Raw genomic sequence first — 12,907 nt, 5'->3', positions numbered from 1 at the left:
TAAATTTCTTAAAACTCTTAATTTTCTTAAATTTCTTAAATTTCTTAATTTTCTTAAATTTCTTAAATTTCTTAAAGTTCTTGAATTTCTTAAATTTTTTAAATTTTTTAAATTTCTTAAATTTCTTAAATTTTTTAAATTTATTAAATTTCTTAAATTTCTTAAATTTCTTAACTTTCTTAAATAGCATAGCATTGGTGTCTACCCGTAGTTGCTACTCTGTTATTGACCAGGACCTCCAAGAATTGCTCCGTGGACCACAGATGAAGAGTAGGAACCAATCATCACCACTTCGCAACTTTCAAATGTCCCTATCATGCTAGCCAATCACAGCGCCGGCCACGACCAGTGGTAAGACACGGGGGAAGTGGATAGGAATTTTAGTCCGATACTTGAGTGATGAAGACCGCTAAATCAGCTGCGTCTTCGACAAAGTATCACGTGAGGTTTGAGGGTGTTAGTAAGATGGGTGTGAAGCCAGGATTCACCGTGGTAAGTGATGCGGCCGGTCAAATCTATTTATAGTCCTTAATTCTTCGTATGTTCTTGGATTCAGTTTTGGAAGCTTTCCAATTCGATTCACCAAGCTTTTTGTGGTGAATTCTGGTCGTGTTGAAAGTTCAATATTCGCCTAACAATTATGCAACCAGTGTCCTTGAATTCAACTTGCATTCAATATTGCATTTTCCTGTTCTTAGGTTCACACAGATTCCAATCAAGTTTCTTGGGTTCTTATAGCATTCTTAATCCTTCTAGACAACTAAGCCTCGATGGTCTGGTGGTTAGCATTTTTGTCTGCTGACCCAAAGGACGGGGGATCGAACCCCGCCGCGAGCTAATGAATTTTTCGTTCATATTCAAGTGTTCAGAATTCCTTCTTTCCATAATTTTTCGATAGGAGCAGATGGGAATCGAACCCAGAACCTTCCGCTTACAAAGCGAACAGCGTAACCATTCAGCCACGCCTACCCCTAATTTCTTAACTTTCTTAAATTTCTTAAATTTCTTAAAATTCTTAAAATTCTTAAATTTCTTAAATTTCTTAAATTTCTTAAATTTCTTAAATTTCTTAAATTTCTTAAATTTCTTAAATTTCTTAAATTTCTTAAATTTCTTAAATTTCTTAAATTTCTTAAATTTCTTAAATTTCTTAAATTTCTTAAATTTCTTAAATTTCTTAAATTTCTTAAATTTCTTAAATTTCTTAAATTTCTTAAATTTCTTAAATTTCTTAAATTTCTTGAATTTCTTAAATTTCCTAATTTTTTTCAAAATTTCATAAATTTTACAAATTTCTTAAATTTTTTCAAAATTTCATAAATTTTACAAATTTCTGAATTTTTTTCAAAATTTCATAAATTTTATAAATTTTACAAATTTTATTAATTTTATCAATATCATAAATTTGAAAAATCTTTAAAAATCAAAAATATCAATTTTTATTTATTTTTTTTACAAAATTTAAAAATTTTAACATTTCAAAATGTTTAAAAATTTTGAAACTAAAAAAAATCAAAAATTTTAAATATTCAAAAACTTAAAAAAATTAAAAACTGTTAAAAATTTCAAAAATTGTTAAAAATTTCAAAATTTTTATTTTTTTTAAAATAAATACAAATATTTTAAACATTAAAAAAATGTTTTTTTAATTAATCCAAAAATCTCTTAAACTTAAAAAAAAGTTTCAATGACGAAAGAAGATCTGCTATAGTTAGGGCGTTTAAGAAACAATAGCAGAAGAAACATAAAACTAAAAATAAAGATAGGTAGCTGTATCAAAACCATAAGAGGGGTGGTGGATAGTGGAATTCTCGGGTTAGTTTTCAAAAGGTCGTAAGCGCCAGTTGTCCAAAATTGAGTTTTTGGCACGGTTGCACTCTTCTAACGCACTACTAATGATCTGCTCGAGCAGAATTTCCAAAAAAATAAATTTAAACAAAAATATCGCCCGCATATAAAAAGTCGAATGTGCTTTTCATACGGAGAAGTCACATACGTCCTTGGTGATGCAAGGTCGTAAGTACTGATAATTTCAAAAATGTACTTATATCATACCATACCTAAAAAAAAAGGACGTAAGTTCAGTTTTAATTGCTTTATGATAATGCGCACATGAGTTTCAACGAAAAATGATAAATATGTGTAATAGAGTGTAACAAAAATGACTTTTTGGCGGGCATTCAGGGGTTTGTTCCGGTGGGCATACTGAGACTAAATCCCAAATATGAGCTTGATTGGACGTAACAGGAGCTGGCGCTCCGCCCTTCAATTTTAAATGGGATTTAACCCGTAAAAAAAGATTTTTTCAAAAATGTCACTTTTTGGGGCATTTTGGCCACCAATGCGTTTACCAAAAACATCACTGGCGTGTAGGCCAGATCCTTGCGCATCTTTTGGAATATATAACATTGAAGTTTGGAGCATCCTGGAGCTCGGTACAGACCTTCAAAGTTTGTCATTTTTTCGAAAAATCGGTCCCGGCAAAAAAGATATGCGTCGCACCTCGCGACGCCCGAGACGCCATTTGATTTTGCTGGGACCAATTTTTCGAAAAAATGCCAAACTTTGAAGGTCTGTACCGAGCTCCAGGATGCTCCAAACTTCAATGTTATATATACCAAAAGATGTGATGTTTTTGGTAAACGCATTGGTGGCCAAAATGCCCCAAAAAGTGACATTTTTGAAAAAATCTTTTTTTACGGGTTAAATCCCATTTAAAATTGAAAGGCGGAGCGCCAGCTCCTGTTACGTCCAATCAAGCTTATATTTGGGATTTAGGCTCAGTATGCCCACCGGAACAAACCCCTGAATGCCCGCCAAAAAGTCATTTTTGTTACATCCTAATGTGTAATCCCGTTAAAAACATTGCGCTGATTATATGACTAAAAGGATGCGCGAAGAATATTTTTCAATTTGCCAGCCAGCAAACCCAGTTTCAGTCATTTATTCCGGAAGAGACGGCTAGCTTCCCCCAAAATCATCATTTTGTGTGGCAACAACACAAAATCAAGTTGCATAATCTGTTCAGGAACAAGCGATAATGACCGCATCCATCTTATCACGCATAAACGCCCTCTCAAAACACCAGGAACCCCGAGTTCTTCGAGGTCCTATAGACCACTGAAGAAAAGATAAACAAATCAGTGGTAATTCGTCATTTTGTTCGTGCTCTCAGCTAGCGTATGAGCCAACGCGAGAGAGGGAGAATAAAATCTGTCAGTTGGACCTTTCTCCTTTGCGATGTTTTCTCCCAATCTCCTCCAAAAACACAAAACATCGACTGCCCTCTTTGCGGGGGGTGTTGAAACGATGTTCAAAATAATGTTTGATTTAAATGTGGTTTAGCCATAAATAAATCATTTTGCCAATGGTCGTATTGTCATTCTTACTCAAAAAAAGGCCCAAGTACAAGGACGTATGAAACAATTTGCTCATGTAAAAGGTCGAATCAACCTGGTGTTGTAAAACAAGGCTAAAACACACATTAATTGTTAAAAGTTTTAAATCACTTGATCTGGCAACCATAGCTTATAGTCAAAGCAAAGATTTTGACTAAAAATATGCTCTTGAAACCCTCTTACATATAAATAAGAATTAAAATCATGGTCGAAAACATGTTCATCGGTTTTCCCCACTTGAGGGGTTTGGCTTTTACGACGTTTTGAAAACTAACCCGAGAATTATTGGTCCTATATTCATTTTACCCAATTTCCATATTTTTTAAGGGTTCGTTCAAAAATTACGTCCATGAATAGGGAGAGGGGGGTGGGGGTCTGGGATCGTAATTTCGCGACCCATGATCGAGATTTCTCAACAGTAAAATTACGATCGTAATTTCTCAATGGTAAGTCGTAATCTTACCATCGAGAATTCTCGATCGTGAGTCGAGAAACTACGATCGTAATATTACGATCGAATGCAATAATCACCACGTTACACAATCTAACTTTACCTTTAGCTGGTGGGTGTTGAAGAACTTAAGGGCACTTGTGTTCGAGCGGCCACCGACGCCCGCGGGAAAGTCGTGCACCTTAACGGGGAACTGCTCCAGCTGCGTGACGCACCCGTTGAGCTTCGCGACGAACGCTCCAAAAGCAGCCGCATTCAGCGAGGGCGGTGCCACCGCAGACGAGTAGTTGGCGTCCAACGGCAGTCCGGCAAACACGTGCAGGAACATTCGCAGCCGGTCGGCGCGCTCCACCAGCTGGTTCGCCTCGTTGGCCATGTACCCGAGCATGGTCCGGATGAGTCCCGAGTGGTTCACTTCGAACGGTGATATGTCGCTCTCGATCAGAATGTCGCGCAGCTCTTTGAGCGCGCCCAAGCAGTCTTCCTGGTGGCCGTCTAGTTTTTGGATGGCGCCGGTTAACCGGGAGAGAATTGAGCACGCTGGGTGGAGGGATCCTGCGGAGCCTCCGGCTCCAGCTGCTCCCCCATCCGACGAGTACCGGCTCACGAAGGTGATCGACTGATCGCGAATCCACTGGCGAGCCTTCTCGCGATTTCCGGCCGCAATCAGGTTCGAGTTGGACTGACTCTTGGCGAGGGCATTCCCGGACGCATCCTTGCCGAACGCGGACGTCGTCGTTGTGTGGTGCGACGAAGACGAGGACGATTGACGGCCCCAGCGGGCCGGGTTGAGCGACGCCAGGAACGAGGTGGTTTTGGACGAGGCGCCCGAGAAACGCGATCGCGAACTGGACGACGACGAGGGCGTGTTCCGTCCGGAGGAGGAGCCCAGCGTGGTCGCTTTGTTGATCAGTTCCTGCATGACGGACGAGGTGGTGGAGGAACCGGCCGCGGAAGTGGTTGTTGATCCGCTGGACATGGCAGCGGCTGCGGCCGCCGCGGAACTTCCGGCGGCATCGTCGTGACGCGACTTGGATTTGCTGCTGCTCTGGGATTTTCGCTTGGGCGGGACCTTGCGCTTCAGGATGTCCGACACCTTGAGCTGGCCCGGGCTGTGAGATCGTGTGTCGTGGTGGGACGCGGCAACGGCCGAAGTGGCCACCATCGTGGCCCAGGCACCGGACGGGACTGAGAGTGGGGACGTCAGAATGCCCTGCTCGGCGTTGTACGCGAAGGTGTCCGAGAAGTGGGGGTGCGTCTGGTACAGATGGGACTGCTTGCTGGAACCGGCTTCCGGCTGATGATGATGGGCGGCGACGGCGTGGTGGTGATGATGGCCCGGTTGATTGGTTGGAATCGCTGAGTTGTAGATTGCGTTCAGCAGAATGTTTCCGTTGTTTGGCGTGGCGATGGCCCCGGGGATGCTCGTGGGTTGCTGCTGCTGTTGCATGTTTGTGGCCAACGACTCCAGGTGGAGCGTGCTGGTCGACATCTGCTGATGGTGGTTCGTGTGGTGCAGCGCTGCTTTGGTGGAGGCATTTAGGTTGATTGCGGTGAAGCTTCCGGACGACGAAGCCGAAGTTCCCGGCATTACGTTGGTCGGCGAGTGGAGCAGGGTCGAGCTGGTCGACGGCATCGACATGCTCATCTTGCTGGCCATCATCATCGCCGAGTTGAGGTTCTTGACGTGGGGACCGGCGGCCGCACCGCCAACGATGGCGATCGCCTGCGTGCCGGTCTTTGAACTGGAGGCAATGGCACTGTCAAAATCGAACGTCGTGTGCGTCGTGTGGATTGTGGCCGAAGAGGGGGCGCTTTGGGCGCCCGACTTGGGCGACGGAGCCGCGCAAATCGGAATGCTTGGGTCCGTCAGCTGGTTGATTTGATGCATCACGCCCTCCCGACGGAAGTGCATTCCAAACACCTCCGGCAGCTTCTGCATTAGGATCTCCGCCATCTGCAGCGCTCCGACCACAATTCTGAGATCGTTGGATGCCATCATGCCGGCAATGTGCGACGAAACGAGCTGGTTCTTGAGCACTTCCCGCAGGAGCGCACCGTTCGCAAAGTAGACCATGCGCAGCAGGGCGCGCAGACATTTGTACCGCACCGACGGCCCAGCCGAAGAGCTGTACACCTCGTACAGCACCGAGAACAGGTTCCGGATGAATTCGGCCGCCAATCCACGCTCCTCCTTGAGGCACGCAATCCGCGCGTCTCGAGTGGCGTTCGGAGGTCGCGTAGCCAGATTGACACAACCCGTTCCGACGGCGCTCGGCTCGCCGGTTTCGCTCGAAAGGGACGCAGCTGTGGAAAGTGTTGCCAGCGTGCCCGCGGTTATGATCATGGTTCCCTGCTGCTGCGCGAGCAGTGCGTGATTGATCTTGCGCTGCACGGTCCGCGTCGTTCCGGTGTCCTCGTTGATCTGCTGCATCGAGTGGAAATCGATCGTGTAGGTGCGTCCGAGGGTGCTCAAACTGATCTCGTCGTCCGAGTTGAGGTGAGCGGCCTCGATCATGCGCGAATCGATCGACGAGTACGGCCGCCACACGCCCCGATCGTCCTTCCACTGCCACTGCACGGCGTCCTGGACGTTGGCTTGGGTTCGTTCTAGGAGTGAATCTACCGCGAAGATGCCATCGGTTGGCAGGCGTGGCATCAGCTCGCCGATCAAACAGGTTATTTCGTACAGTTCCGAAGGAGATCGCGGTACGAGTTCGACGTCTGCGGTGACGGGGTCAGCCGAGCCGGTCAACAGGTAGAGTAACGTCGAAGCGATGTCGTTCTTGAGCAGCGTGATGGCCAGATCCGGGCAGTTGGCACACATGACGCTCAGCATTCGCACCACGTTGGTGAAGGTTCCCGAGTTGAGCACCGACGGCGTCACCACAAGCAGCTGTTGACAGTTTTTCAGCAGTTCCATGCTGGCGATTTCCTGCAGAATTGTGGGATCGTGCTGGAAGCTGTCCACCAGGCGGTAGAACGCCGTACAGATACTCTCGACGCTCTTTTTGTCCTGCTGGGCGAGCAGACGGGCTAGCAGCGGGAGCGATTCCTTCACAAAGTGAAACTCCTCCGAGTGCAGGTTGAGACAGCAGTTTGCGGTGATGGCCAGGGCGGCGCGCTGTGCGTTGATCGAGAAAAAGTCCAGATAGGTGAGACAGGCGGACACGCCGTTGGCTTGCAGGATGCTCTTGTTGTGGCGACGGGAGAGGATTTCCAGCGCGGTCAGGCTCTGCTCGGCCACGTCCATACACTGGATGACCTGCAGCTTCTCGAGGAACGCCGGGATGGCGTCGACCACGGTGCCGGACGAGCGGGGCAGCGCTTCGAGCATGTAGGCGAGCGCTCGGCACGCGTTGTTCATGATGTCAAAGTTGTGCTCCATCCGGAGGAGGGTGATTAGCGCGGGGACGACCTGCTTGATGGGGAATCCGGCGAGGGTGTCTTCGTTGCCCATGACCAACATTTGGCACATTTCGATCGCTGCTTGGAGCTGCTGGCTTTCGTCCTGGCACTGCAATCCCTGGAGCAGCTGTTGCGCCTTTGAGCTGCTGTTGGCGCCCATGGTCCGGTGCAACAGGTGATGCATTCGAGGGCCGAGGGCACCAAACAGGTGTGGGGGCAATCCACGAGCTTCCAGCAGGGCTTGCAGCCGTCCTACTTCGCTGTCGTCACTTTCCGAGTCCGGATGGGGGACGGCTGCGGCGGCAGCGCCCGCGGCACCTCCCAGATTCGCCGAGTTGGACGCAGTGGCTCCGGCCGCGTTCGCCATGTTCAGCATGTTGACATCGATGGCCGTGGATGTTCCGGCCGACGATTGCGCGCTGGACGAACCCAGACTGGTGGTTTTGTGTAGCTTGATGAACGGATGGGAAGAACTGGACGAGTTCTGCTGCTGCTGCTGATGGTGGTGATCATTGTTGTTGTTGCGGGAGCCATCGCTGGCCATGGCGCTGTGGGAGGGACCGGGTGCCGTCGCCGCCGCAGCCACAGAGCCAACGAGGCTCGTGGAGTTGTTATTGTTGGACGACGACGACCCCTTCGAAGACGAGCCCTTGGTGCCGGACGTTCCAGCCGACAAGTGGAGGTTCCCGGAGGTGCTACCGGAACTGCCACCACCACCGCCTCGGTGGCTGCCCGAGCGCGATGATTGCGACGAAGATTGTGGCTGCTGCTGCTGGCTGGGATTGGCGGTGTTCGAGCTGACACAAGAACCCGTCGTGCCGGATTGATGGGAACCTTTGCCACGAGAACTACGTCTTAGCAGGCCACTGGGTAGGTGCCCCTGACTTCCTCCTGCTGCGCTACTGCTCAAGTGACCACCACCGGCACCGAAATGGTGCTGCGGCTGCTGCTGTTGTTGGTGCTGCTGCTGCTGGTGGGGCTCCCTACCTCCGCTGCTACGCGCCAGACGTGCCCCCAGGTTCGGGGCTTTATGGCTGCCGGCCGTACCGTCCGGTTGCTGGTGTTGGTCCCCCACTTTCTGACGCTTCTTCGGCACGGCTGCTCCCGTTAACCCTCCTCCTACTTCCTGCTGATGATGCGTGGAACGTAGACTACGTCCCTCCTCTGCGCTGACCTGCTGCTTCTGCTGACCCGATTTGCTTCTCCGGCGTTCCGCCGGTTCCTCCTGCAGGTATTGCTCCACCAACTGCTTGCTAAGCTGGCCGCTTTTCTTGCGCTTTCGCTTCTCTATTGCTCCACGACTTCCGCTGGGGCCGGCAACGGCGGCCGTCAACGACGAAAACTGACAGGACGCGACGCTCGGCGAGGCGATTAGCGTGGCCCTTCCGGAACTGTGGCTACTGGTGGCGTGGGCTGCGCTGCTGGCAATCTTTGTACTCTCATGAGAAGTGCTGCTGCCGCCGTGACTGTGCCGCTTGTTGCGCACGTCCACCGGCGCTCCCGCCAGTGGCACCTCCTTCGAGACGGTGCGTGACCGGGTTCGGAACGCGACCGGCGACGGCGTCGAGTGGGTTGCGGTTGCGTCCTCGAGCTTGCGCTTCCTGTTGGCGGCGGTTGTTGGCTGCTGCTCCGCCGTGTTTACGACGACGACTCGCTGCTGGTGGTGCTTCTGGCTTGTGGCGGCGGCCGTTTGCGAAGATCTGGCACGAGATCTCCGACTGCTGCTGCTACTACCGGCGTTACCACTACTGCTAGCTGATTGCTGCTGATGATTTCTATGATGCTGCTGCTGCTGCTGTTGGTGATGATGATGCCCCTCCGTCACTGCAGAGAGCACTTGCTTACCAACCGAGTCGGCCATAGACGACACTTAGACGTCTCCGTGTGTCCATTAAAGTGCATACCCGTCGGTTTTTTCGCGGTTGCGGCGGCGGGCGGGCGGCGTTCTGTTCTCACTCACTGCTGACGACGACTGTTTCTCTCTCTACTCTGATTGTGTATCACAACTCGAACGCAGCTATCGCTGCTGCTGATTCACGCTATTATTAGGTTCTTGAATCTGCAAGATGAAACAGAGAGAGGAAAGGTGGATTAGTGTTGAGCTTGCTACTTAGTCATGAAATAAGTTAATTTGACAGTCCCAAAACATCCTCATCGTGTTCTCTACCAAAAGCAAACAGCAAGCTATGATTTTGAAACTACAAGAAATCAACCCAGTGACGTACTACGCTGCACTAACGGCTGATCGAAGTTGGCAACAGGGTGACCACTCAAATCCCATTTTAAAAATTTCCGACGATTCCAAATTTCCAAAGCTGTTAAATAAAACTATTGACAATTTAAGTAAAAATTGAAACTTAACAACAAATTTAAAAAAAAAATTCAAAAAAGGAAGCACTCATTATTTTGGTTTAGAGAGAAAACATATCTTGACTTTTTTTTGATAAGGTCCTATAAACAAATGTAAACATTGAGTGTATCCCTTTCACACCTTATGTCAAAGTCGATCGGAGTAAGCGGGATACACTCAATGTTTACATTTGTTTATAGGACCTTATCAAAAAAAAGTCAAGAATATGCAATCTGTTTTCACAAAATAACTGAAAGCTATACTGCCGTTCTACGCATAATTGTCCCATGTCAATTTTGGTCGATTCTGACTTTTTGTCATTTTTAGGTTTAGTTTGACGTTTATTTTTCGAAAAACACATAAAATCTAGTACTTTGTTCGGAAACTCATCGAAAACAACACCAAGTCTGTTTGTCCCATCGTTGGACTTCTACGCATAATTGTCCCACCAAGTATTTTCTTTCACGAAATTATCAGTTTTACGACGTATTGTGTCTTGTTTACCTATTGTATAGCAAGAGGACTACAAATAAGAGTGATACACTGCTATTTGAGATGTTTAGGGACCTATGGGGTGAAAAAGGACCCACGGGACAATTATGCGTAGAAACACAAAAAACGGACGAAAAATTTCAATCGCGTTTTTCTCAGTTGCACTTTTTTGAACATGGGAAAATTATGCGTATAATACAAAACATATTATTTTTAAATATGCCAAACATATTTTTTTGTACCTCGAAATGTTAAAAATAACTGAATTAAAAATTGTATTCTTCCCATTTTTTTGTTTTCAAAGAACACAACATGTTTTTTTTCCAATTTCCTTTTTTTATTTTTTTCAACAATGTTGATTTATAGAGGGTGCAGGGTTGTTACGAAAAAGTCGGTAAAAAAATCGCGTCGACCCAAAACCCAATCCGCGCGAAATCCGCGATACAAAAGAAAAATGTAACAATTGGGATTTACTTATTTAAATGCAACTAAAAATTACAAAACTTAAAAAATTATATTCAATAAACAAAATTTTTAATCCAGAATAACCTCTTAAAGCCGAATCTCAATACCCAGAATCTTGAAAGGACGATTTTCTTGCTTAAATGAAGTAAACCAAAGGGGAAACCCATAACAATAACTTTGACAAAAGGATTCAAAAAACATTTTTTAAGGAAATTCAGGAACAAATTGTAAATTTAAAAATTTAAAAATAAAAAAAAATATAAAATCTAAAAATCGTAAAAATTTTATTTACAAAAATCTACAAAATTTAAATATCTAGGAGTTTTATACACACTCGATAATCCTCGCCAAAATTTTACTCCGGAAAATCGGAACACTTGAAACACGAAATTTCCCGAAACTAAAATATGAATTCAAAAATGATCCAAACCAAGAACGCGGAAAAATTGTGGTATTTAAGAATTTGAGAATTAAAGGTTTTAAGAATTTAAAAAAATTAAGAATTCAAGAATTAAAAAAATAGATTATTGAATATTTAGATTTTTTAATTCCTAATTTTCTTATATATTTTTAATTTTTGGGTCTGTTAGTTTAAGCAATTTCAAATAATAAATTCTTTTTTTTAAATATATAAATATGAAAATTCTAAATTCGCAATTCGCAATTTTCAGTGTAAGAACGGGCCTTGACCGATCTTATGCACCAGGTTCCCGACGAACACGCACTGCCCTTACACCTACATCTCACCCTTGCTCTGAGTCAGTACGAGCAGCACGCTAGAACACGCTTTGAGTGTTCGTGCCAGGCATGCACACCTTCTTTTCCGGTTACGCATTTTAACTCGGCCGGGGGTGGTACATTACGTAGGGTTTGATGTAAGTATAAGCGCCTAACCATCTATAGTGTGCCTATCAATTTTCATTAAAGCAAAATCTGTTTTATTTTAGTTTGAATTCAAAAACTAATTGTTATTTTACTGTGTATTGTTTTCTCCTGAAATATTCCCTAATGTTAAGTCGTGTTTATCTGTTAATATTTCTTATGTCACGGTGTTTTGTTACAATTTTCTGGACCTAAGCATTTTATAAAAAATTAGCAAATGTACAATAGTAGTATTTGTGTTATTCCTTCAATCATTCCATAAATTGAGTAAGGCTCGAACCTCACTTGTTAGAAAACAATAGACAGTAAAGGAGAATATACTTTATAAAGAAGCAATAGTAAGAGAATCATAATTGTGTGTTAAAAAATAAAAAGAATAAGCTTGATGTAGTAGATGTAGAAATAGGCAATAGTTAATAAATAGAGATAACAAACAAGCTTAGATTATTGTTATGATGGACAAGATAAAAAATTATTCAAATGAATAAATAAAGAAGTATATCAACAAAGAATAGGCAAATGATATTTAGACTAGGTATCACTAGTACATTAGGGGAAGGTTTATTTTAAAGAAAACACACAGTTTGTTAAAGCAGCATTATTTGGAAAAAAAAAGAGTGACAAGCATTGAGAGATACGAGAATCAAGAGTTAATAAAATCAAAACCAAATGGTAAACAGAAGAATTAGTGGTGAAGTGCGAATCAGTAGAGCAAAATAAAAATAGGAGATAGATGGTATCTGAGAAAGATGAGAAGAGAAACCCCGTTGTGTGATGTTTCAGGTACATCCACAGCAGTTGACTCAACATACTGCGAATCAAAACAATACCGTCTACAATCACAAATGACTTCCCTTTCCCACATTGTCGCGCCCCTTTCTTTTAGCCGTCTCGACTCTGACCCGCGGTGGTCAAAGGTTTACGATCCGTTTCCACAGGCCACCAGCTAGGTCATCATGAAAACCAAGCCAACGTGGAGGTAAGAAAATAGGACACTCGCAAGGAACCAGAGCTATACTGTTCTGATCAAGATAATTCGGATGATCTAACAGAACTACGGATGTAGTTAGTTGCGCTCCTTCCAGGATGTTCCTTACGTGGACGTCAACCGAAGAGCACGCAACAAGGTCAGTGCCATTGCATGCTCTTAGGTATCAATCCTTGGCCTGCATATAAATATGAAAATTCTAAAGTAAATTTTCAAAACAACCTATGAGTTTCCTATGCAGATAAGACCTTTGCTAATTGTATTTCGTGATGTTGTGATAATTGGGATTAGAACCAAATCTACCTGAATGAGAGCCTCAATTTTTTTTAAAATTTCAACTTTTAAATTGAAAAAAACCTATAATATCTAAAAAAAAACATAACTCTAATTTTTTAAATTGCTGTAATTTTTCGAATTTTGTAATTTAAATAAAATTGTTATCAATATGATTTCTCAATCAGCCTTTGAAGCTT

At 44.7% G+C, this 12,907-nt stretch overlaps 1 protein-coding gene across 2 annotated transcripts in view; it reads right to left on the bottom strand.

The window, feature by feature from the left end:
- The window catches only part of LOC120423760 (E3 ubiquitin-protein ligase TRIP12), a 52,397-nt gene that overhangs the window by 15,935 nt on the left and 23,555 nt on the right, over positions 1–12,907 (bottom strand). For both annotated transcript variants that reach the window (XM_052711118.1, XM_052711120.1), the window contains exon 2: positions 3,953–9,316. In XM_052711118.1, the coding sequence (XP_052567078.1) occupies positions 3,953–9,118 (5,166 nt within the window). In that variant the 5' untranslated portion in view covers positions 9,119–9,316. The remainder of the gene's footprint in view (positions 1–3,952; positions 9,317–12,907) is intronic.

Source organism: Culex pipiens, chromosome 3 (assembly GCF_016801865.2).
Source record: "Culex pipiens pallens isolate TS chromosome 3, TS_CPP_V2, whole genome shotgun sequence".
In the NCBI taxonomy this organism is placed as follows: Eukaryota; Metazoa; Arthropoda; class Insecta; order Diptera; family Culicidae; genus Culex; species Culex pipiens.
This window is presented reverse-complemented; position numbering and strand designations above follow the sequence as displayed.